This window comes from Choloepus didactylus, chromosome 13, assembly GCF_015220235.1.
Source record: "Choloepus didactylus isolate mChoDid1 chromosome 13, mChoDid1.pri, whole genome shotgun sequence".
Lineage (NCBI taxonomy): Eukaryota > Metazoa > Chordata > Mammalia > Pilosa > Megalonychidae > Choloepus > Choloepus didactylus.
In genome coordinates this window covers 31,797,035-31,824,960 of record NC_051319.1, presented here as the reverse complement: position 1 = coordinate 31,824,960, position 27,926 = coordinate 31,797,035, and the positions used below count along the sequence as shown (strand labels likewise).

Below are 27,926 nucleotides of genomic sequence, written 5' to 3'. Positions count from 1 at the left end.
TTATAAAACAGTTTTTGAACTTTACTGTATCCTCAGAACACATACATATCCATGTCCTGAAGGTGTTTCTTCTGCCTCTCTCTATTGTAGTATTCATTAAATGGCAGTAACTTGATCAGCCTTACTGAGTGAGAAATGTACATGGCTGTGGACCCATGCTTAGCCTTCACCCTTGCCCTCATAGCTTCTCTATTCTTGCATTGATTGTGCCAGCACTAAGGGAGTCAGTGACAGAGTCTGGCATATAAGTTAACTGAGTCATTCTGTTGTCTTGGTTGCTACTGCCTCTTCTGTGATGGATGCTCTCTGGAGAGTGATAACATGTGATACAAAGATCTTCAGTTAATATTGGCCATTACTTTCTTCAAGCTTCCAAGAGCGATCCTTAGGACCATTTCCCAGAGTCCTTGCTAGGCAGAATAGTGGCCTCCAGAGATGCTCATCATAATCTCTGGAACCTGTGAACATGTTACCTTACATGGCAAAAGGAACTTTGCATATGCGATTAAATTAAATACCTTGAAATAGGGAGATTATCCCAGAATAATTCCCAGAAGTGAGAGGCATGACTAAGTAAGAATGTTCAGAGAGGTGCAGAGTTGCTGGTTTGAGATGGAGGTTGGAGGCAATGCTTCAAAAAGTGTGAGTGGCCTCTAGAAGATGGAATAGGCAAGGAAACAGGATTCTCTCTAGAAAGAAACAAAGCCAACACCTTTATTTTAGCCCAGTGAGATCTGTGCCGGCCTTTTAGCCTACAGAACTAAAGGATAATAAATTTAAGTTGTTTTAAGCCACCAAGTTTGTGATAATTTGTTAGGCAGCAATAGAAAACTAAACAGGTGTTAAACCCTATATCCTAAGAGAGTACTTCCATATCAATAAACTCTCCTTTATCCAATTTAATGTTCTGCTTCCTAGATACAGCACTGTTAGGATCCTGTCCTGTATGTATTCTCCTTGCTCCTGTCCCTATGGTATTAGATAAATCTTGCAGCTTCTTCAGAGTATACTCCTTTCTTCCCTTAGAAGGTTTAACACTCCCCTAGCTAGGTCATAATTGTGACGTAATACTAGTTATTGATCTAGGGCCAGAAGTGGAAATGAGAGCAGCTGTGGTTGGGGGTAGATGGAGCAAATGTTTTCTGGCAAAGGCAGTGGCCCAGACTTTGCATGATCAAGGGAAGAGCACGGGCAATTTCTGCAGGCACTAAGGTTCAGATGAATTTGTGGACTTAAGTGGTATGGCCCTGACTCAGGACCAGTTCTCATTCAGAGCTCTGACCACAGGAATTGCATACCTGCCAGAACTGAGAATCCAGCTTTCTGTGGAGCTCTGCTTCTCTTATGAAAGTGCTGGGCCTAAGGGATTTTTTGCCTGCTTGCTGCAGGAGACTAGAGCTTTTCTATAGACTGCAAAGGAAGCCCTCTGGCTTTCACACTTAGTCTTTAATTGCTGATTAATCAGTTTCAGGCTTTTATTGTCTTTCTCCAAAGCATCTATTGCCCTTGGAAATAGCTATCTAATCCCAGAGTTTTTATAATATGATAATTATTTATTATTATTTTCCATGTTCTTTTCAATGCCAACACATGTCCCTGCCTGTGCCTTCCTTTCTACTAGTATACCCTTCAAGTTCATCACTGGTGGAATTTTACACAGTTAATCTGCTACTGCATGCCAAGGTTTATCAGTGTTCCACCTACTACCAGATGTTGCCATCTTGTTGCCCACCTGCTGGTGAGTAAGTAATCCTTCTCCAAAGTTTCAACTTTAGAGTCAGCTTTTTCAGACCAGTCTCTGGTACCACCTGTTACAGGCTGGGTTCCTGAGAAGTAGACTCTGATGACAGATTAGCATTAGGAGATATGTTTTGGATGATTCTCAGGATAACACCATGAGGGAATTACTACTGACCTAAAGAAGAAGTTCAGCCTCTCAACAAAGCACAACAAAAGCCTTAGTTTATCAGTGGGCAGCAATAATCCTACAGAGTTCTCCTAAATTGGGGCAAAGGGGCCAGGCATTTTTTCCCTAGCAGTGACCAGTCATTGGATACAGCTTCCCTCAGAGGAGGTATAATCTTCAGCATGTTGGTTTCTCTTCAGCTGTGAGCAGTGGTGGGAGAGGAGGGAGTGTTGGGGGAGTACTTGGCTGCAAGAGGTGTCAGTCATCAACACTCATAGCAGCTGGGGAAATGAGTACTTCAGCCATGTGGGGGTTAGACATGGGAGTAGTGATCAGCATGCCAAATTAAAACTACAACCATTACGATGTTGTTTACTTTGAAATACTGAGCAGCAAGCACAGATCTAGTTGGCAAGGAAAGGAAAATATTACTAGTATTAGATGGAGGTTCCCAGTAGAAGATAAGATGAACTGATATTCTGGATCATGGTTTGACTTCAGCTTCCCTGAGCATTTACAACAGTCCCCTTCTGGGGAAATCAGTGAATAACATAGTATTGAAAAACATATGACTTTCCATAGTTGGAGTATCTCTCAGGGAAAACCAGCAGAAATATGGCTCAAGGGAGTAGGCTGCTCTGTGTTTTTTTTATTTTTAAGCATCCCTTGGTCTACCTCTAGCTCTAGTTTAGTGAAAGCACAACACGTCTGTGAAGTGTAATGAGTGTCCTCAGCTGATACATCAACAAAGCATGAACAGAGAGAGAGAAATTTCATCAGCATGCAGTTGGGAACAGCCAAGGCTTGTCAGGTCGTTCTGCCTTAAGGTGATGATGGAGTGGTAGTGGGGCTCTTGGTGATCATGGCCCACAGCATATATGACTTCTGAGACATACTACACCCTCCTGGTTGCCCACTGCATCTGGTGCACAGCTGTCATGCTGGCATCTTTCTTCACCATTCTTCTCAAGATTCCTTTTTGAAACTCTCGTGTATTTTCTCCTGTTCCCTGTAATTCATGTCTTCCTCTTTCTTGCTTTATTTCTCACTTTGAAAGAGAACATCTTCCAGTTCCTTCTTTAGAAGGAGGAAAGTGGGATAGCTATTTCTGGACTTTGTGTGTCTGAAATTGTCTTTATCTTGTATTTGATGGTATTTTGGCTGGGTATAGAATTATAAATTGGGCATTATTTTCCTTCTGAGTTTTGAAGACATTTCTTCATCTTCCTGCTTCCACTGTTGCTACTAAAGTCCAAAGTCATTATGAATCCTATTCTTTCATTTTTCTTTCTTGAAACTTGTAGAATCTTCTCTTTATCCCCCAGGTTCTGAATTTCACAGTGATGTGCCTTTATATAGATCTGTTTTCATCCATTGTACTGGGTACTTTGTCAGTCCTTTCAATCTAGCAGCTAATGTTCTGGGAAATTTGCTTTAATTATTTTAATGAATTCTTCCCTTCTGTCTTTTCATCTGTAATATTTTTTTTCAGATTATGGCCCTCCTAGACTTAGATCTAATTTATTACTTTTGTCTCTATTTTCCTTTCTTTTTTTTTTCTTTCCTTTTTTTTTTTTTTTTTGCTTCTGGAAGATTTCTTCAATTTATCATATAACCCTTCTATTGAATTTTTCATTTCTACTGTTTTGCTGTTAATTTGCAAGAGCTCCTTTAATTCTTTGTATATTCCTTTTTAATAGCTCTTCTTATTTTATTAAGGATGTGGTATCTTCTGATCTCACAAGACAGTCATCACAGTGTTTTTGAAGCTTTCTTCTACCTGCAAAATCTCAATTTCATCAGTTTCCTTCTTCTATTTTTTTCTGATCTCCAAATTTTGTGTTAATTTTCTTGTATGTATAATAATGCTTGGCAGTCTGTTCATGTTCATTGGTGGGCATTAAAAAGGTGATTAGAAGCTCTTAGCTTATGGGTGAGACTATTATCTTTGAGCTTCACTATAGGTGATCTGTATCTTTAGAACTTTTATCTTGTTTAATCTAGTTTGATTTCCCAAAGAAGAGTCTTCCATCTTCTGCCTGAAGACTAAGAGTCTGATTTTCTGCATTCTGGAAGTTTAGGAGGGATAAAATGCTGGAGTAGGATGGGGTGGATGTGGGGTGTAGTCATTACATTCCACATTCAATTTCCATATGGTCAGTTAAGCCCCATTTTTTGTTCTGAAACAGATGACAGTTGTGTCTGACATCCCGTTTCAAAATCTCTCCTGTCAAGATATGGAAGGACATTTACCAAGCTGCATGGAGTAGAAGAAAGGGAATTAACTGCTTCTCAAACAGCCTTACATACACCCCACTCTTGTTCAATCCCAGAGGTACCTGAAATCCTATTTCAGTAGAATTCTGTGGTGTAAATGGAGTCAGTTCTCATCTTTCCCCACTGTCAGCTTGGAATTGGCCCACAGTACATGATATCTCCATAAGCAACACTGTTGTCCCATTGTTTTAAAGGCCCTTAGCTGTTTTTGTTTCATTGCTACAAAGAGCAGCAACCTTGGTTATGCCTCCATAGAGGGAAGAATATTAAGTGTGTTTCAACAAGGCAGTATTAAGATTAAAGTGATTAAAATTAAAGATATGGAGTCAGACTACCTAGGTTTGAATTCTGGCTGTGCTCTATGCTAACAGTTTTCTTGGATAAGTTTCTTAATCATTCTTTGCCTGTTTATCTGATTATGGGGGTAGTAACCATACTTACCTAATAGGATTGTTGTCAGGACTAAATTAGTTAATATTTGTGAAATATTTGGATCCATACCTGTCACATAATATAAGCTATAGAAACATTTGCTAATATTTGCTGTTTACATTATTACACTTGCATTGTAGATTGCACTGAGGGCAAAACTTAAATTATGTTACATTGAATGGGATCATCAGTGTTTACTTTGCTGGAAATGCTCAGGAGCATCATTTTGAAATCTAAGAATCCTGCTAGCTCTATCTGCCTCCAATTCCAGGTCATATCTACTTCGTAGCAATACTACCCACTCCCAAAGCACTTGGCACCATTTCACTAAATGATAAGCCATAATTATTTGCTTATTCAATTTACTAACTTCTTGTTAGATAATTGTGATTTAAACTTATATTCAAATGGATAAAAAGACAAAGTTTTATGTCAGCCCAATATCACAGCAATACTTTAACAGCATATTTACACATATGATTTAAAAGGATAGGTAGTCTAGCATAGAAGTTCAGACACAGGAACCAGAAAGACTAGCTTGCAATCCAGAAAATTGGATGGTGCTGAGAAAATCAATTAATCTCTATAAATTGGGATGTTTGGAGTGTCTATGTTATAAGGTCATTGTAAAAATTAAATGAAAGAAAACGTATAGCCTGTGCAAGTGTCTAGTGTCCCAAGCAAGAGATGGTGATAACTTGGGCTAGGATAGTTAAGAGTAGAGATAGAAAGATTTAGAAATATTTTGGGGGATAAATTGAATTGGTTAGACCTAGGAGACTGGGGAAGAGGAAGAGATCAAGAATAACTTCCAGATTTTTAGCTTGAGGAACTGGGTAGATGAAGTAGGAAAGGCTGAAGAAAGGACAAATAGTGAGGGCCTGAGAATCCAATTCAGAATTTACTTTTGGACATGATAATTTGGAAAATCCCTGAAATTCTAATGTTTTTATATGCTTTTGAATATTGATCCTTTGTCACTTTTATTCATTATAAATGTCTTCTGTTCATTAACACTTATAATTTATTAATGTGGCCATATTGACAAGTAATGTAGCCTTGAATCTGTCTTCAAGATTGATCATTGTCAATAATATTTTGACACCTAAAGGTAGGACAAAAATTGATAGTTTCAAGATAGTTGTAGATTATAGATTCTTTTGTCTGTTTTCATAATACTTAGGGTTGAATCTTGTGAAATTGTTATATTTAAGGTCAAAAAAGTCTAATATCAGTAACTTCATATCGTTCAATTTAATTTCATTGTATATGTGCTATACCATCAATTTTTATTTATTCACATATATTCATAGTCATTTATCAAAAAATGTGTTTATTTAGTGTTCTTTCTACAGTTGATGTCTCCAGTGTAAATAGCAAATCAGTGATAGCACAAAGGGCAGGTGGTAGGGGTATTGGATGGAAATCAGCTCCTCCCAATATCCTCTTATAGTCTGCTGTTCACAGTCTCTCCTGTGTAGATAGATGCCATCATTATTGGATAGCCTTTAAAACTCCAGATAAGGATATAGTCCATGTGTCCCTATTTCATTTCTGAGTAATTTTGGAAATTAAGCATTTTTACTATCTTTTCTTTGAAGGAAAATCCCCCAAATTATTCTCAGTTAATAACCTTCTTATTGAAATTTACATTTTGTATTATAAATATGGGCCCTGAAATTTTTTATAAGGGTACTTGTTGAGTGTTGAAATGTGAGTAAGAGCTAAAACTAGTTCCCTGGATTGTACTTCTCTGTTTTATTCTTTCAAGAAATATTTATGGATCACATATGAGCACAAGCACTATGATGGAGAAACAAAGAGGATAAAATAGAACATGATTCATGAAGCTTGCAGTCTTTTTGGGGATGTGATATGATGGGTACTAAGTTAAGGGAAGAATAAGATGCACTGGAAGCACCTAGTACGGGACAAGAACCCTAACTCAACTGAACAGTCAGGAAAGAAGAAGCAATATCTAAACTGAGACATAAGAAGTGAGTAGGCAAAGAACACCTGTAGGCAAGCAGGAAGAGATCAGTTTATTAGGGATTGAGGAACTGATGCTTCATTATAACTGCAAAGTGAAGTAGATGTGCAGATGGGGGTGTGAGTGCAAGGTAGGTTGTGGATGTTAGAGAGTTAAGGGGCATTGAGGAAAGCCATGTTAAAGTGTTTTCAGTATCATGTAACATCAATGCCATTTCTATTATTATTTTCAAATAAAAAGCCAATCCTCTTTAATCTTCTGTCAGCTAATAATTTATCAAATACTGTATCAAAGCTAATAATTTATCAAAGCCATTCTCTATCTCCAAAGAGTTCTTCCCATGTACTTTCAGCCACACTGCTATTAGATCTTTTGCTTATTCTATCAACTTAGATCCAACTTGACAGAACCATATTACCTTTTTATTATTTTGAATCCAATAAGAACTTTACTTTTGAATCCAGTAAGAACATATATTTTATGAATGCCGCAATCTTTAGTGACAAATATGAACAATACTAAAAAAAATTGTGCAATGTTTTTAAGTTTTCCATTGAACTGAGACTTAATGGCATCTTGTGTGCCTCTTTTTCAGCTAGAATCTGAATTCATTTTACAATCTCTTTTGTGATATCTTTGAAGTATAATTGTCTATAGTTTCATTCTCACTGTTATTGCCTGTCTAGAACTTACTAGAACAATTAGAATCTATATTTTCACAACATTGCTTAAAATGGTAGTTTTAGTATGAAGATTACAGTTTAGGTTGTTGTAACAAAGAGATTAAAAAATACAGTGTCTTAAATAAAACACGTGTTATTTCTCAGCCACATTAAAAACAGACGAGGGCTGGTGTAGCACTTCAACATACCTCGGCTCCTTTATCTTGTTTTGCAGTTCTCATCTCATAGAACAAGATAGCTAATCCAGCTCACATCATTACATTCTCATTCCAGGCACCAGAAAGGGGAAAGGGAGACCATTCCTTTCTTTTAAGGGCATGATCCAAAGATGTACACTCACTTCTGTTCACATCTCATTGTCTAGAACCTAGTTGTGTGGCCACACTTAGCTACAAAAGAAGCTGGAAATGATAATCTCTACCTGATAGCCGTATGCACAGCTAAAATATCTATGTATTTGAGGAAAAGGAAAGATTATCCAGGAAAAACTAGTCTACCATGATGATTTTTAAGTATTTTTTGGCATGAAACTCTTTTTTCAGGAAAAATAAAATCTGTGGAACCCCTATGTAAATTAAAATTTAGCTAGTTGAAAATGAGATGGGGAGGTCTGGATTCACATCCATGCTAATTTCTCTCTTCTTTCTTCTCCCATGTAGACACTAAGGCACTTTCATGAAATAGGGGCCTGGGAAAGTCATTGAAAACCATTGACTTAAATTTAAAGGAGTGTATTATCCATAAGTGAAGCTGATGTTTTTGCCTTACTTGTAGCCAAAAAAGTACATTGAATAATTCATGATTTTTTTTAGTTAGCAAAATACATTTTCCCTTATTATCTAGTCTACTCTGGGACCAACTGCCAAAATTGGAGAGAGAGCTGGTCAGGAGTTTGGTTTATGTCTGTAGAACAATGATTTTTCTCAGCAGCGTAGTGGCCCATTAGGGAAAGTGCTCTCTACCTGTCACCGAACATTTAAGAAATTAGATGAGAGTCTTCACATTTTATACCCATGAGTAAACTGTCTTCATCGTTAAATATTTAGGCAAAAGTCTAAAAACTTGATGAAGATTTCAGTTTTCCTTTTATCCTGCTATTCCTCCAACACCAATGTAACAATTATGTGGCTAAACATATATGACTTGTACATGGATTGGGAACTAAAAATGATTTTTTTTCTTGCCTGTAATTATAGTCTGAATAATACACTCTTGAGAAGCAGTATAACTTGGTGGTTAAGCTTGGACTCCAGATTCAGATAGACTGGAGTTTATTCCCAGCTCTGCCAGTTACTAGCTATGTGATGATCAGGTTATTTAATCTCTTTGACTTCAGTTTCCTCGTCTATCAAATGGAGATAATAGTACTTACCTGTTAAATGGATTCTTGTGAGAAGCAATAGTAATAACATCTAGAAACCCACATCTAGAAACCCTTAGCTCAGTGTGTGACAAAGACTTCAGAAAATGTTTCCTGCTGCTCTCATCACCACCATCCGTCTGTATCTTCCCTGTGCTAAATTTAGTCTAATTTCTTATAATCCAGATAATTATCAAAATTCAGTAAAATAACCCTGTATTTCAGAGGAGAACAGATTTTCCTACTTTGAATTTGAAATGTATATATACAGGTAAATATATTTCAAATATACATGTGTGTATATAAACATTAAGTATTTATGTGGCATTTATATGTGACACAATTGAAATTAGGTCACATATAATTCGTATAAATATAAGTATAAGCATAGGTATAAGTAGTTTAAAGCCACACATTTAATTTAATTATTCATAAAGAAATTTTGTTAGTAGATAATGCTTACCAGTATAATCACAGAAAGATTTATATGGAGTAAAATAAACTTGAAGTTTTGGCTTTAAAATTGGGCATTTTAAAAATGTTTAAATTCATTAAATTTTCAGTTTACCTTTTCTGAAATCAGTTATATTTAAGTTTAAAATGTATATTAGAGAAGTAGTAATTTTATAACTTTGCAGCAACAGGTTAGCCAAAGAAAAATCTGTCAAATCTGGCAATGGTTCAGAAAATACATGAACTTGTCACTGTAAGCAGTCTCAAAGGGCGAAATGCTTTACAGGAGCTAATTAACCTTAGAAAATAATTACACAAATATGCAAATGTTGTTTAGATAATTCCAAGTGTTATCAGCTCAGGTAGTCCATCATAAATGCAGACCTTGCAATACCTAAGTACTAGAATCTGGCATAGTTGATAAGGCTTTGGTTACTGCATCATTTTTGTTTTGGCATTTAACGATTAATGATGGCAATAGTGCATCAGGAAATTCAACCTGTACTCTGAATACAGCAGAATTCCACAGTGTACATATACTATGCATTCTGCTACCAACTAATCCTAATTAATGGATTTGCTCCTTGTCTTTTCATGCAGTTTGTACATTTGCATATTCTAAAATCATCCAGTTTAAGAATTACTCAATAAAAAATTCACTCTGATGTGAAATACATGGAGAAACTTGTAGAGTAGATTTAGTATGTTTGCATTCTGTAATTGATGCATATTAGAAAGTCTTTCCTATTGAAGTCTGTTTAGTGTCAAAATAGACTGTTGATAATATATAATGTCTGGATTATGGTTTATAAATATATAATGATTGTGGACACACAACTGCAGGTTGGAATGACATGAATTTGCTTTGGAACAGCAGTTCCTTGTTTATAAAATAGGGATTTGGGGATTGTAATATTAGCAATATAATATTCCAGAAATATATTTTTAAAACTATTTCAAGTTTATTAATTCCTGCACTAGCATTATTTTGCTTAACTTTTGCTAAAAGGAATAAATATTTGGCAGAATTTCTTACATCTTAAAATGATGGAGATCTACCTCTTTAAAACTGCGAATAATAAAAGCCTTAATTTTGTGAAGCCTTGGGAATTGGTGATTCATGAAAGCTAAGTCTTTTATAGCTACAGTTTATCTTCTTTATCACCCATTCTTTAATATAATATTTTTAATAAAAATGTATCTTAATTGTATGTCAATAGTCCTTCAAAAATGGAATTCATATAGCATCATTGAGCTTTCTTTTGATGATTCAAGGTTACTTTATGCCTGTTGGTTATTGCGCTTTATATATACCACAGTCCCTCACATTGTTAAGTGTATTAGTCAAGATCCAGAGAAACGTAACTGACAGGAGATATATATGTATGTAAATGTTAAGAGATTTTATTAGGGGAATTGACTCTTGTAACCATGGTGATTAGCAAGTCCAAATCCGCAGGGCAGGTCACAGGTTGGAAATTACGAAAAGGTGATGTAGAATTCCTAGGAGAAGCTGGTTGACTAAGATAAAAGCAGGAATTCTTTCTGCCTTCTGAAATCCTTAGTTTTAGCTTTAAGACCTCCATCTGCTTGGAAAAGGAGACTACCCTTATTGCTCAGAGCTGTCTTTGTTGATTGTAGATGCAATCAACAGTAGATGAAATCAGGTGACTGCAGAGGCAAATCCATCTATGAATTGCCATCACAGTGACATTCAAGCCAGTGCTTACTTGACTGAACAACTGGATACCATAACCTAGCCAAGTTGATACATGGTATTAGCCATCACACTAAGTAGTGTTGGACTGTTGTGCTATATATATGTACTTACCTTATTGTTGTAATTTTTCTATTTCTTCAGTTACTGGCAAACATTCAGCTATCACTTCTTTCTCTTAAACTTTCTGATTTTCTGCTTGTAAATCTGCAATGTATTAGACTAGATAATAGAATTTGTTAGATATAAAGGTGTAAAGGCCTTACTTAGACACTGGTTCCCTCTAATAAGCAAGCAGTTATCACTCAGTGGGATTTCTGATTTTTTTTCAGTTGTTTACTTTTTTATTATGAAAAGCATGTGCTTTTCAGAAATTTTGGACAGTTCAGAAGAGTTATAAAAAACCTAAAAATAGAAAATACCCATAATTCCACTATTCATAGGCAAGTCATATGCTTTTATTATTTTTCTTTGATTTTTTTCCTGTCCTTTAAAATTCTTTTACATAGTGAAAATTGTACTACATATAATCATGTGTAATGCATGTATTACTTTATAACCTCATTGAATGGGCTACATAATAGTTCCTTAGTTAACAATAATTTACTTTAACATTTATTCCTCCATTACTTGATATTTAAGTTTTATCCAAATTTTTGCTACTATAAATGAGCCAGTGATGAACATCTTTGAGCATCTATCAGATTATTGCCACTTCCCAGAATATTAGAAGCTAGATTCCTGGAATGGAATTTAAATACTCCTTCCTCTTGATACTTGAAATTTACCTCATGGTGTTTTGTTAGCATTAGCATTGCCAGTAGCACTAGCATCATGAATCATTTGAGTGCCTATACCATGCCTGATATCTATACTTTCAATCCGAAAGACAATTCCTTCTGCCTTCAAGGTGCTTATATTCTCGAAGGAAGAGAAGTGATGTGGCAGATTTAAGAAACAGCAGAATAGAAAAGAACCAATGAAAAGATACAGGATTCAATTTAAGTTACCATGGCTGATGGTGGAGCTAAGAGGTAAACTTGAACCAACAATACTTTCAGTAGCTTTAAACACAGGCATGATAATAATACATGTAAATACGTATACTTTCCGTATATTTCTTGTAAGTTGTTGTGGGCAAAGGATTAGTAAAAGCCTTTCCCCTTTTGTATGAGAATCTGGTCTTCAGTTAACTTTCTAGCTGTTTCCTTGGAACCTTGATAAGGTGATGTCTTAGGCTGGGTTTCCCAAGAAACAGATTCTGAAATGGAGATTTGCATGCAGGAAGCTTATTCGTCAGTACTCTCTGGACCAGCGTCTTCAGGGGAGTGGAAGAAAATAGAATTGACCTTTATAGACTGCATCATCTCAGCAAGTCACTGGATGCAGGTTGTCCCCTCATCCACACACCCCCATTTCCCTCATGATTGTGACTAGAGGCAAGGTTGCTCTCTTCACTGAGGGCAGTTCTCAGAGAGCACCTCAGCTAAGGCCATCAGCCACCAACACTCCCACAGCTTAGGATAGAAGTTTCTCCAAACTGAGGGGGGTTCGGGGAAGTACAAGAGAGCATACACTGTAAGTGGATAGTTGCTAGGCATTTTTGCCTATGGCAGAAATAACCCGTGATTGTTAAACTACATCTGGACTTGAGGGAATTATAATGAATTATAGATACCATAGCTTTGAGCTTCGCTGGGGGTATCAAGCATGGCCTCTGGTAGACTTGTGAGTGTGATTGTTGAATTAAGCCTGTGAAGACCCCCTGGTGAGTATTAGAGACTTTTTTTTTTCCCAACTGGGTTTCACTTTTTACGATGTTTGTTTTTAAACTCTAAAACTAAAGAATAACTGATGACCATAAAGTTAGGCTGAAAATACTTAAGAATTTGGGGCACATGGACACTTGAGGTTTCTTTTTTCCTGTTGCTGACAGGCTGCTATTAACAGAGATTGTCTCCATGGACTGTGGAGGAAAGACTTAGCAATAGTACTAATCTCTGAAAACAGTGGTTCTTATGTGTGAACAGTGGAAAGAATTGTTAGTTCTTCATTTAGTCACAGATGGGTCATTTGGGCATGGCTGGCAGTTGCCCTCATAGCCTGTGAGTCACAGAGTTTTGCTGATTCTTCCTTTGTAATGGGTAACTCCATCCCTCCCCTTTCATTCCCCCTGCCATCACCCTGACTAGTCTTTAGCACCTCATGTATAGATTACTGTATTGTTACCTTACAGGCGCTCTCTGCCTTTATGCTTTGCTTAATCTAAATTGTATTACCCATGGGATCTTAGGCTGAATTCCATGAAAGAGTTTGTCTAGGATTTTCAAATTATTAATATGTAATCCAGATTTGCCTGGGGGCATAATATTACAGGAAAAAGCAAGGTTAGAAAAGTAGGTCTAGAGCAGATTTTGGCTAAAGCGTTCCAGCTATTTGTTGGCAATGGAAGCCATTTTAGTAAATGACCTTTTGAGCAGGAGAGGGCTTGATCACAGCTGGGCCTCAGGAAGGTTGATCTGGTAACAGCAAAGGGAAAAATTAGAAGAAATAAGACTAGTTAGGAGTCTCTTGTAGAGGATCCAAATTAGGTGGTAGTAGAAAGGGTAGTGGAAAGGATGGGATGGAAGTGATCTCAATAGTGTGAACTACAAATTGAATACTGAGAGAAGAAAGTGGGAAGGACCTCACCAAGGTCAGATGGCATGGATTTATAATGGACTTATTAGACTTGGTGTCAAGACAGTCCGACAGTAATATAGAAAGTCATACTTCTCACACACTGCTGCCTCTTAAGTATTTATGTGTTAATATCCTCATGAAATTGCAGACTTATTAAATGCCAAGATCATGGCACACTTCTTATCATCCTTTCACCTCCACTTCCAGCTCAGAGCTTAATGGCAACAGAGTGATCTAATCTATTATGTTTCTATTCTGTCCATATATACAAGAATATTTAGGACCATCAAAGGTATTTAATATTGTTAGTTCTCTCATATGCCAACTATCAGCCAGTGGTAACTATGTTACCTCTCTCCCTGTTTTATTTTTACATTTCTTTAATTGTGAACTATAAGTAGGATGACCAGATATCTGGGTTTTCTCTGGCTAGTTCCAATTTAGACTTGTCATCCCAGTACAATTATTAATAATGCCTCTTTTTACTATCAAAAGTTTGCATAATAAATTCTGAGTTCACTCTAGAAATGTACGTATAGAAAAGTGCTAAAACATATGTGGTCAGTTTAAAGAATAACTATAAAGAACACCCGTGTATAACTACCTCCTCAGTCAAGTAATAGAACACTGCCAGCCACTAGAAGTCTGCTCTCCAATTTCAACTCCTTTTCTCTTCCTTAGAGTATACCCTTGCTGATAATTATTTTCCTGCTTTTTAAGCTAAAATGCCTAGAATGCTTAAAGGATTTTCTTCCAATTATTAATCTTTTATGTATTATATATATCTTAAGTGTAATTTCCTATTTATACTACTAAAAGACATCTTTGAAAGTATGTTTATGTTTGTATTTTAGTATTTGACTACAAGGTTGTAACTAATTATCCTTAAGGATAATTGTTGTATTTTCATTATTCATTTATTAAATTAAGATTTAATGAACAAGACATAGTTCTTGGCCTCAAGAATTTGATAATCTAACAAGCAATTACAATACAAAATGTAAAGTGCAATAACGAGAGTATGCACAAGATGTGATTGGAGGACATTACCTAACTCTGGTAGTGATAGTTTAGATGCCTGAGAGATGATATCTCAGTTGAGTACTGAAGAAAAGTAGTATTAACACAGGTAAGGTAAGGAGTTCAGGGTAACACTTTCCAGACAAAGGAATTAGCCCAGAGAAAAGAAAAAGTATGGTGTAATTAGGAAATTGCAAGTTGTTCCCTACAACCTGAACACAGAGAGGGTGGTATGGGGGTGTCTTTTGGAGCACATATTTTGCAGAGCAGTGGTAAAAGATATAGTTCAAGAGACAGCAAAAGCTAGATCATGAAGAGCCTTGAATGTTATATAACAGGTTGAACTTGATCCTGAGGGCAATAAGGAGACTTTGAAGGGTTATCACCAGGGAGTGAGTGGTATGGTAGCGTTATCATATTTGCATTTTTGAAGGGTTGTTCTCACTGTAGAAATAGGGAAAGCATTTAAATGAGCAATCATAGAGACAGGGAAATTAGGCTGTTGACTGTTGCAGTCATCCACTTGAGATGCTGGTGGCTTGAGGTGAGCCACAGGAAATGGAAATGGAGAAGAAGAGAAAGGACTGAAGAAACAGGAGCAGAATCAACAGGATTTTAATGATTGATTATGTGTGAAATTTGAGGGACAGAGAATTAAAAGATGACACTCAGGTTTCATCTGGAGATGTGGAGCAGAGAGAGTGACACCATTTTGTAGAGGAAGTTGTTCAGTTTTAGATTGCTTGAATTCAGAGTCTCTATGCAACATCAAAGGAAGATGACCATTAAGCATCTGAAGACAAATTTAGGCTGGAGATAGACATCAAGGAATAACAACTTCTAGGTGGCAATAGCAACCACGCATATGAATCTTAATAAGTTATTATAAAGTTTATAAGACGAGCAGTGTGAATAAATTATGTTCATTGTCTAATATCTATTTAAATATCTATTTAAATGTAATATCTATTTAAAGCTTCTGAGAAGTGTTTGTACAAAACATTTTCATGATCTGTTTTAGTTCTTGACCAGTATTATTCAGCCCCCACCCCCACCCATGTTATCCAAGTTTGGGTTTTAAACATAACATTTGCCAGCTATAGAAATAAATACAACAAAATGAAATTATTACAGTGCTTTTGGGATTAAAGCCATATGCATATATTCATGAGGATTTAGCAAGTTAGGAGAAATGTAGAGCCCCCTGGGTTTATTTGTTTAGGTTTCTCCCAGTTATGAAAACAAAATCTGTATGGAAAATGCTTTTAGGAAAAAAAATGTGTGTGTGTGTGTGTGTGTGTGTGTGTATAAAATAGTTTATATTAAATAAAAATATTTAGTAATTTAAATAGACGTCCTTAATTGTTATTAATTTTCTGCTTATTTCCAGCTTACAGAGATACTTAAAATTTTATAAATCATATAATTTAGGTGTATATTATATAAACGTTTTCTGTTATAAATATAGAAGACTAACTAAACTTTTTTAAGGTTACACTGTGTTATCATAAGACCACTAGTACTGTTTGCTATGCATTTCTAACATACTTAGATATATTTTAGTGTTTCAGGGATATCTAGAATGTAATTTCCCCTAAAATGTGTTTACTTTAAATATTTTGTTTCAGAAGTTTGTAGTAGCAGTTAAGCTTAGGAGAAATTTACTAATAGTTTAAAATGAGTTTATTCCCTAGTTTGAGTTTTCAGTGAGGTTCTTTTTTGTTATTATTTTGAATATGCTATAACCATCTTATTTCTCATGCTATATAAGCAAGCATAGAATTTAATTTTTGATTACCACAATAATAATTAGATACAGTATGTAATATATATTTGTTTTCTTTGTAGGAAAATGGTTCTCCCGAAGAGCATGCAGTCTATGTGTGGGATCATTTTATAGCCCAATCTGCAGCTGAGAATGTATTTTTTGTTGCTCACAGTTATGGAGGACTTGCTTTTGTTGAACTGGTAAGTGTACATTTAAATTTATTTTTAATTCCCAATCTCTTTGCAGATTTATTCCTCCACCACTCTTTTTGTTGGCATCATTACTTTATTTTATAGAGGATGAAAATAAAGTATTTTGAGTAAATAATTTTATAATGTTTTAAGAGTATACTCATTTTTTATGGTGACAGAGCTGTTAATGCCAACCAAAAAGCTTTTTGTCTATTCCTTATTCACATACTATTTTTTAATTTTTACATTATAGTTCCAATTTCCATACATTTCATGATATTTATATTTCATGTGGTATGAAGCAAAAGGTACCTGTGAAGTGTTTAAAATTTCAAAAGACCCTTTGAATATTTGAGAATATTTTAATAATATTTGACTCTTAGCTATATAGTTAGTACTCGATACTAGATCAGGACTTACGTAAGTAGTATTAAAAGTATAAAAAAACTTCCATTAATCTGCTTCTAACTGAAATATTTTGCTTGGCCATAAAAATTTTGCATTTCTAAATAATCTGATTCTTGGAGTTAAGATTATGTGTACATGATAGAAAAAATTATCAAGATTTTTGAATTTTGTCTGTTATCATATGCAATATTATGAGCACTATAGTCTTCTGCCAGCATGAATCATTAATGTGATCCGAACAATAATAAAAATACACAATGAAGAATGCCTCCATATCATAACCTTATGTCACAGGCAGTTACAAATGCTATACTAAAATGATTAGTTTGATAAATGTACATTTGAGAATCAGAAGTCCAAATAGGCCAATGTGGACATGAAAAGCAGGCACGGCGTGAGTTGTCTAATTTTTATGTTTCCAGACTTTGGTGTGCATTTTTCTTGACATGGAAATATATATAACCATGGCCTTTTCAGCCTTCCTACATCTTACTGTTTACACACATGATTTAGATATAAAATTGGTGTTGACACCTGACATCAAGAATATTTTAACTGACCTAAATCTACAAATACTTTTGTTATCTTAAGATCAGTAAATAAATCATTTGTTTGTTAAATTGATGTCAGTTTTTAGGAATTATTTTCAAGTATTTTAATTCTACTGAATTTATCTATCTTAATATATAATTGGAAATCTTAAGATAACTCTTTAACACAGTAGTAAATGTATTTTTTAATGTATTTTCTTTTACATAGCTCTTTTCAATCCATATATATATACACACACACACACAGCTTATTTTCTTCTTTGTAAGCAACTAACTTACTCAAAACCTGAAATTTCATTACTGTAGAGTAACTTAAAATATATCTGAAAACCTACAAGACTAATCAATTTTCAGATTTCTCTACAACATAAATTCCCATTTTTTTACTTTGACAGTTTAATAAAATCTTTTGTATATCAAATTTATAATTCAAGTGAATTTGGAGAAGTTTTTTAGATGGACTTAAGGTGCCAGGGTAACAGATGACCAGTGTGTCAGTCCTGTTTTGCCTGTCCTTCTTGTCACACACTGGTGGATAGCTCTCCACTTTTGTTCCACTTTAATATAAAGCACACAGATGTTTCAGAACAAGACTTGACTTCTGACCTTGAGGCTAGTAGGGTCAGTGTCCTCAGGGCCTGTGAAATTATCACAAGCTGAGCTAAAGTTTTTCTCCATCACAGGAAGTAGCCAGTAAGTAGAAGTTAAAAAGGAGCTTTGTCAGAGAGACAAGATGGTCTCAGTAAGGGTCAACTTCTGTAGTCTGCTAACTCTGCAGGAGGTGCATGCATGGGAGGAGGAATATAATATAACCACTGGCACATCACATATCTGTCAGGCCACGCCAGGGCTGAGAAGTGTATTTAATGTAATATACCTTGTTTATGTTTTAAAATATTAATGGTGATTATCTGAATTTCATGTATTTGCTGTCTTATAGTGAACTAACTTTGATCAGGGTGTGTAATGGGGGTATAGAGATGGTGGCAACTGTAAAAAAGAATGGTTCGTGACCTAATAACATGGATTCCTCTAGATAAGTAACATTGTACACTGATGAATTTTACAATAATTTTTGACAAATCTTGATTAATATATTTAAGAACATTATGTTCCATTTAATTTTCAAAGGCCTTTAAAAAGATAACATTGTTAAAGAAACAATAAAAAACATTAAAATATTTTAAAACCTTCTTCTCTTGCGTAACGCTGAATGATATTCTTTCCTATTCTCTCCAATATTGTTAGAGGAAAAGTCATGGTGTTTAAAATGTTGGAAAATATTCATTCTCTCATGATTTTTCAACATAAGTATAACATTAAAATTATTTTACATGGATTCAAAATTTTAATATAACTTTACAAGGAAGTGACTTGTGATCATTAATATTTACATCCTAAATTTTGCTTTAGATTTTTGTCTCTAGTACATTATACACATCAGACATTAAATGTTTTGGATTTCATTAAAGTTTAAATTCTTTTTCATTGTCTTATAAAATTTTACTCCTGATTAAAGACTCAACACACACACACATACACACACACACTTCTTATGGAGCAGTTTTAATTTGTAGCATCATGTTTGAATGCCTGGAAATTGTTTTCTACCATTATCATACAAGTTGACATTCTTTGCTAGGTCACGATTTCCAATTAAAAAATGTAATTACTTATAGTGCTTATTGTTTGAATTACAGGTACAAATTAGGGCCTATTCTGAAATGTATCTTACATTTACTAAATTAAAATTGTGTATAATTGTAGTTCAAAATTAAATGTGCTCCTAATAGATATCTGAAGATAAATTACTTTTAAATTTAAACTGCAAAAAAGTTGTAGAACTTTCATATTTTGATAATTGTTTTTTAAAACTGAGAACATAATTATGAGTAAATTCTATCTTAAAGTGTTGAATTCCTCTGGAAGAATACATTATAGTCAGTTATTTTCACAACCAGTGTTCATTATATAATAGTAAATCTTGAACTTGATCAAGTCTACCCTCATAAAAACATTATATAGTTTACTATAATAAGAAAAGTTATACTAAAAATAGACTTTCGCTGCTTTTATTTTCATCATCTTAAATTTGCAACTCTCCAAATTTTCTGTGTTTTCATGAAAGTAGATGTTGATACAACAGCTCTGGTAGCAATTCCAGCATTCATTCATTAAAGGTAAAAGGGAAGAACTATTTATTTTATGAATTGGTGATAAATTTTTGAAAGTATCATATCTATTCTACTTATCTTAGTGTATAATGCAAATATATAAAGTTATAGTTATTAAACCATCATTTAAGAAGCTTTGAATTTCTATCTTAGAAATTGTGTTTTATATATGATAGAAGAGTAATCATAATCAGATTCATTTACCAAATTAATTTGGGACAATATCTACAAATAATGCACCTAACTTTTGCCTTATATTTGTTGTGAAAAATTCAGGCTCATTTCTAAGAAATAAATTTTCGTTCAAAAAAAAAAAACAGGATTTTGAGCTTTTCTGTCATCTTTTTCTCCAGTCACTTTGATGAAGTGATTCCATTGCTTCCATTGTTAGCCATTTCAGGGTGCTTTGCTCTTGTCTTTCCAGGTGATGGTCAGTTTAACAAAACCAAGTAACCTTAAATTTTTCTCTTATTTGGAATTGAATTGGCTTTCCTTGTCAAAGCCCAGTTTCCAGCCTCCACTCACCTTACCTTCTCTGTTTGCTGTGCCCAACAAATCAATTGTTACTCAGATCTCTTTCCTTAATAGGAGTAAGAGTCTTCATATTTTTTATAAAACATATTCAGCAGTTTAGTAAACACATTCCACTAATTTATTGAATCAGTTGATATAAAATTAGTATTTTATTATTATTTTTATTTCCTTTTTCAAGTTACTAATAATGTATTCACAAACACCATTAAAAACATCACTTAAAAATGAATAAAAACTGGTCCTATGAAAGTGGATTTCTACCCACTTTTGATTTTGGTTTCTCCATGCTTGTCAGCACTTGATTGACACCTCACTTGCATGTGAATTAAGAAATGAAGGGAACTCTATTTTCCTGCCATTGTTACAAGCTGGGCTCCCTGGCCTCCAGGCAACCTAATTTGCCCTTCAGCCGCTGATAGAGTACTAGTTTTTGGACATAGTTGTGTGAAGACACTCAACTTCAGTCTACTCTTGAGTCAATCTTTTTAAAATTGCCTAGCGCATGATTTGGATTTACATTGAGAAAATGGAACATAACTAAAAAAAGTAATTTTTACCTTTAGTGGCATCAACTATGATCTTAAAGTTGCATCATTTACATTTTGTCTACCAGGAACGAAGTGAATTTGATATACAGAAAGTATCTGCTTAATATGCTCAGTGGCAATAGCTAACAATTGGGCTTCTGGAAATCAGGAATTGAAGGGAGCTAGAATAAGGGGAAATGAAGCAATGAAGAATTGAACCATTATATCAAAATAATTCAGGCCAAAAACACTCCTTATGAACCTATGTTAAAATACAGGCAATTCAGAACCCGGAGTAAAGGGCTGCACTAGCCCCAGAAGCAGGCTCAGGCTGTTTGGGTGGGAAATTCCCAGGCGTTCCAGGTTCTGGGTGGGTTTATCTCCTTGGCCCCAAGGACTTCTCATCTATGGGAAGGGACAAAGCCAGAAGAGGTCCAGAGCAGGTCCAGAATAGGGACCCTCTCATTGTGGTCTGAGGATAGCACTGCCCACAAATACGCAATTCCTAACCTTTAGAGACGTTTTTCTGGATTAAAATGTTATTCTTAGAAAGCCATGTGTCAAGGAGCTTTGCCCTCTGTCATTAACACTTTCCAACTATAAGCATATTCTTTAGGATCAGCTTACCTGATTGCTTACTTGTCACTCAGGAAAGAAGGAAGTGGCCTAAAGTATTGTGTCTTATTTTATCTCTTAGAAATAAAATGCAAATTATGAAAAATGAATTAAATTATTTTTAAGTCCAAACTACAAAAATTACAATAGTCATAAAAAGGATTTCATCTATTTTGATGCTTTAAGATAATTAGACTTCTTTATCCAAACAAATACATGTGTCTTAAGCCAAAAAAAAAAAGGCAATTCAGTAAGAATAAGTTATCATATTTAATATAACTTGAATTTCTGATTTGGCTGCCCACATGATAAAAATTGCATGTTAATGTATGGAATGATTACAACTTGTTAAATGAGGTGGTATCTTAAGTCCCTAATTGTTTTATATGAAAACAATTTAGCTTCCCTGACTATGCTGTAAGCTCCTTAAAGAGAGAAACCAAAGGTTATATTAGTTTTTTTCCTCCTCTATTCAGTTTTATTTATGCTGAATATGCTGATAGTAGATACTATCCCTTGGTTGATTGTTGATAACATTAACTTTTAGGAGTTATTTCCAGTATTCAAGAGAGATCCAGGGAAGAGCTTTAACAACATAGAAGTAGTGGGAGTGATAAGGAAGAAACACACGTTAGAGGTGTTAAGGAGTCAGGTTTTCTGTGGCTTAGTGATACTGGATCTTGGAGGCTGAATGCTAAGGAAGAGGATGTAAGATATCCTCCTGCAAACGTACCTACACAAGCATATCAAAGTGGATACACAGGGAATCCAAGCATGGTGAATACGGAGTAATGAGCAGTGATTATGCAGATATGTAAGTATTTGGGGAAAATGTTTCCCCATCTGGATATTTAATAAATGCTGCTAATAGAATTAATGAGATATCAAATCAGAGTATTGAAGAGGACACATTTAAATAATACAAGTGAGACATCTTAGTAAGTTCCACAGGAGTTTCCTATACTGAGGCTTTTTTTTCTTTTACTCAGATCACTCTTAATATGTATTAGAAGCATTCACTATTTAAAAGAATGGCTCAGTTTGTTTATTTTTAAATTAACACCTCTCCTGTGGTCCCATATTTAATCAGCCAAAACATATTGTCAGTTTTTCTTTAAAATATTGGTCACATGTTTTTCTCTGTACCCACTGTTATTAATTTCATCATTTCACTACTGTATCACTGCACTCTTCTATCCATTTTCCTGCTGGCTTTCTTTATTCTCCATTCCATCTTATATACCACCCCCTGATTAATATTTAACCACCCCTTTTACCATCCCAGAACCATATTGGCTCTCTGCTATCTACTGCATCTCTCTGTGATTCTAAAGCCTCTGTATAATCTGACTCACCCTCTCTCCAACTGTGTTTTTCCCAATAGAAACTTTCAGTTCTAGGCTAATTTCCTTTCTGCCATCTATCCCTGCTTCCAAGGAAGAACACGAAACTTGAAAGAGGAGGAGCTGAATTTGAATCCTGTTTCTGATACCTACAAATTATGATAGCTTGGAGCAGATCCCTTAATACGTGTCCTCCTCTGTAAATAAATTTGAGAATTAAATTAGAAAATGTGAAAATTCCTGGGTATTAGGAATTAAATCAATGTTAGTTGAATGGGAGTCTAAATTCCCATAGGATATGTTCATTCTTGTTTTTGCTTATGCCATTTCCCCCTCCTAAGTAAAACAATGTCCCTCCTTAACAGATTCTTCATAAAGCCTTAACCCTTCTTCTCCTATGGTATTTGTAAAATGTATCACAGTTTAAAACCTAAGAACATATTAATTAGTTTTGCCTTTAAATTATCTTTTATCTATATGCCTTGTCCAAATGATCTAGAAACAACTTGAAGATAGAATCTGATGGGAGGGGCAAGATGGCAGACTGGTGAGCTGTATGTTTTAGTTACTCCTCCAGGAAAGTAGGTAAAAAGCCAGGAACTGCGTGGACTGGACACCACAGAGCAATCTGTCTTTGGGCATACTTCATACAACACTCATGAAAACGTGGAACTGCTGAGATCAGCGAAATCTGTAAGTTTTTGCGGCCAGGGGACCCGCGCCCCTCCCTGCCAGGCTCAGTCCCGGGGGAGGAGGGGCTGTCAGCTCCGGGAAGGAGAAGGGAGAATTGCAGTGGCTGCTCTCATCGGAAACTCATTCTACTGATTCAAACTCCAACCATAGATAGACTGAGGCCAGACACCAGAGACTCTGAGAGCAGCCAGCCCAGCAGAGAGGAGACGGGCATAGAAGGAAAACAACACGAGAAGCTCCAAAGTAAAAGCAGAGGATTTTTGGAGTTCTGGTGAACACAGAAAGGGGAAGGGCGGAGATCAGGCCTTGAGGCACATATGCAAATCCCGAAGCAAGGCTGATCTCTCTGCCCAGGGCACCTTTCCTTAATGGCCCTGGTTGCTTTGTCTATTAGCATTTCAATAACCCATTAGATCTCTGAGGAGGGCCGTTTTTTTTTTTTTTTTTTTTTTTTTTTAAATCCTTTTTGCTTTTTCTAAAACAATTACTCTAAGAAGCTCAATACAGAAAGCTTCAAAGAATTGAAATTTGGGCACCTCAAGTCAAGAGCAGAAATAAGAGAGCTCTGAGACAAAAGGCAATAATCCAGTGGCTGAGAAAATTCACTAAACAACACAACTTCCCAAGAAAAGGGGGGTGTCCGCTCACAGCCACCATCCTGGTGGACAGGAAACACTCCTGCCCATCGCCAGCCCCATAGCCCAGAGCTGCCCCAGACAACCCAGTGTGACGGAAGTGCTTCAAATAACAGGCACACACCACAAAACTGGGCGTGGACATTAGCCTTCCCTGCAACCTCAGCTGAATGTCCCAGAGCTGGGAAGTGGGAGCAGTGTGAATTAACAGAGCCCCATTCAGCCATCATTTGAGCAGACTGGGAGCCTCCCAACACAGCCCAGCAGCCCAGAACTGCCCTGGGGGGACGGCACTCACCTGTGACATAGCACAGTCATCCCTCAACAGAGGACCCGGGGTGCACAGCCTGGAAGAGGGGCCCACTTGCAAGTCTCAGGAGCCATACGCCAATACCAAAGACTTGTGGGTCAGTGGCAGAGACAAACTGTGGCAGGACTGAACTGAAGGATTAGACTATTGCAGTAGCTTTAAAACTCTAGGATCATCAGGGAGATTTGATTGTTAGGGCCACCCCCCCTCCCCGACTGCCCAGAAACACGCCCCACATACAGGGCAGGCAACACCAACTACACACGCAAGCTTGGGACACCAATTGGGCCCCACAAGACTCACTCCCCCACTCACCAAAAAGGCTAAGCAGGGGAGATCTGGCTTGTGGAGAACAGGTGGCTCGTGGACACCACCTGCTGGTTAGTTAGAGAAAGTGTACTCCACGAAGCTGTAGATCTGATAAATTAGAGATAAGGACTTCAACTGGTCTACAAACCCTAAAAGAACCCTATCAAGGACAGCAAATGCCACGAGGCCAAAAACAACAGAAAATTATAAAGCATATGAAAAAACCAGACGATATGGATAACCCAAGCCCAAGCACCCAAATCAAAAGACCAGAAGAGACACACCTAGAGCAGCTACTCAAAGAACTAAAGATGAACAATGAGACCCTAGTACGGGATATGAAGGAAATCAAGAAGACCCTAGAAGAGCATAAAGAAGACATTGCAAGACTAAATAAAAAAATGGATGATCTTATGGAAATTAAAGAAACTGTTGACCAAATTAAAAAGATTCTGGACACTCATAGTACAAGACTAGAGGAAGTTGAACAACGAATCAGTGACCTGGAAGATGACAGAATGGAAAATGAAAGCATAAAAGAAAGAATGGGGAAAAAAATTGAAAAACTCGAAATGGACCTCAGGGATATGATAGATAATATGAAGCGTCCGAATATAAGACTCATTGGTGTCCCAGAAGGGGAAGAAAAGGGTAAAGGTCTAGGAAGAGTATTCAAAGAAATTGTTGGGGAAAACTTCCCAAATCTTCTAAACAACATAAATACACAAATCATAAATGCTCAGCGAACTCCAAATAGAATAAATCCAAAAAAAACCCACTCCGAGACATATACTGATCACACTGTCAAACATAGAAGAGAAGGAGCAAGTTCTGAAAGCAGCAAGAGAAAAGCAATTCACCACATACAAAGGAAACAGCATAAGACTAAGTAGTGACTACTCAGCAGCCACCATGGAGGCGAGAAGGCAATGGCACGATATATTTAAAATTCTGAGAGAGAGGAATTTCCAGCCAAGAATACTTTATCCAGCAAAGCTCTCCTTCAAATTTGAGGGAGAGCTTAAATTTTTCACAGACAAAGAAATGCTGAGAGAATTTGCTAACAAGAGACCTGCCCTACTGGAGATACTAAAGGGAGCCCTACAGACAGAGAAACAAAGACAGGACAGAGAGACTTGGAGAAAGGTTCAGTACTAAAGAGATTCGGTATGGGTACAATAAAGGATATTAATAGAGAGAGGGAAAAATATGGCAAACATAACCCAAAGGATAAGATGGCCGATTCAAGAAATGCCTTCACGGTTTTAACGTTGAATGTAAATGGATTAAACTCCCCAATTAAAAGATATAGATTCGCAGAATGGATCAAAAAAAATGAACCATCAATATGTTGCATACAAGAGACTCATCTTAGACACAGGGACACAAAGAAATTGAAAGTGAAAGGATGGAAAAAAATATTTCATGCAAGCTACAGCCAAAAGAAAGCAGGTGTAGCAATATTAATCTCAGATAAAATAGACTTCAAATGCAGGGATGTTTTGAGAGACAAAGAAGGCCACTACATACTAATAAAAGGGGCAATTCAGCAAGAAGAAATAACAATCGTAAATGTCTATGCACCCAATCAAGGTGCCACAAAATACATGAGAGAAACATTGGCAAAACTAAAGGAAGCAATTGATGTTTCCACAATAATTGTGGGAGACTTCAACACATCACTCTCTCCTATAGATAGATCAACCAGACAGAAGACCAATAAGGAAATTGAAAACCTAAACAATCTGATAAATGAATTAGATTTAACAGACATCTACAGGACATTACATCCCAAATCACCAGGATACACATACTTTTCTAGTGCTCACGGAACTTTCTCCAGAATAGATCATATGCTGGGACATAAAACAAGCCTCAATAAATTTAAAAAGATTGAAATTATTCAAAGCACATTCTCTGACCACAATGGAATACAATTAGAAGTCAATAACCATCAGAGACTTAGAAAATTCACAAATACCTGGAGGTTAAACAACACACTCCTAAACAATCAGTGGGTTAAAGAAGAAATAGCAAGAGAAATTGCTAAATATATAGAGACGAATGAAAATGAGAACACAACATACCAAAACCTATGGGATGCAGCAAAAGCAGTGCTAAGGGGGAAATTTATAGCACTAAACGCATATATTAAAAAGGAAGAAAGAGCCAAAATCAAAGAACTAATGGATCAACTGAAGAAGCTAGAAAATGAACAGCAAACCAATCCTAAACCAAGTAGAAGAAAAGAAATAACAAGGATTAAAGCAGAAATAAATGACATAGAGAACAAAAAAACAATAGAAAGGATAAATATCACCAAAAGTTGGTTCTTTGAGAAGATCAACAAGATTGACAAGCCCCTAGCTAGACTGACAAAATCAAAAAGAGAGAAGACCCATATAAACAAAATAATGAATGAAAAAGGTGACATAACTGCAGATCCTGAAGAAATTAAAAAAATTATAAGAGGATATTATGAACAACTGTATGGCAACAAACTGGATAATGTAGAAGAAATGGACAATTTCCTGGAAACATATGAACAACCTAGACTGACCAGAGAAGAAATAGAAGACCTCAACCAACCCATCACAAGCAAAGAGATCCAATCAGTCATCAAAAATCTTCCCACAAATAAATGCCCAGGGCCAGATGGCTTCACAGGGGAATTCTACCAAACTTTCCAGAAAGAACTGACACCAATCTTACTCAAACTCTTTCAAAACATTGAAAAAAATGGAACACTACCTAACTCATTTTATGAAGCTAACATCAATCTAATACCAAAACCAGGCAAAGATGCTACAAAAAAGGAAAACTACCGGCCAATCTCCCTAATGAATATAGATGCAAAAATCCTCAACAAAATACTTGCAAATCGAATCCAAAGACACATTAAAAAAATCATACACCATGACCAAGTGGGGTTCATTCCAGGCATGCAAGGATGGTTCAACATCAGAAAAACAATCAATGTATTACAACACATTAAAAACTCGAAAGGGAAAAATCAATTGATCATCTCAATAGATGCTGAAAAAGCATTTGACAAAATCCAACATCCCTTTTTGATAAAAACACTTCAAAAGGTAGGAATTGAAGGAAACTTCCTCAACATGATAAAGAGCATATATGAAAAACCCACAGCCAGCATAGTACTCAATGGTGAGAGACTGAAAGCCTTCCCTCTAAGATCAGGAACAAGACAAGGATGCCCGCTGTCACCACTGTTATTCAACATTGTGCTGGAAGTGCTAGCCAGGGCAATCCGGCAAGACAAAGAAATAAAAGGCATCCAAATTGGAAAAGAAGAAGTAAAACTGTCATTGTTTGCAGATGATATGA

At 35.9% G+C, this 27,926-nt stretch overlaps 1 protein-coding gene across 21 annotated transcripts in view; it reads left to right on the top strand.

Annotated features, from left to right (window-relative positions):
- The window catches only part of FAM172A (family with sequence similarity 172 member A), a 546,681-nt gene that overhangs the window by 263,654 nt on the left and 255,101 nt on the right, over positions 1-27,926 (top strand). For all 21 annotated transcript variants that reach the window (XR_005211300.1, XR_005211303.1, XR_005211304.1 and 18 more), the window contains one exon: positions 16,369-16,488. Coding sequence is in view for 18 of the 21 variants with exons in the window: in XM_037800716.1 (XP_037656644.1) it covers positions 16,369-16,488 (120 nt within the window). In the remaining 3 variants the exon portion in view is untranslated. The remainder of the gene's footprint in view (positions 1-16,368; positions 16,489-27,926) is intronic.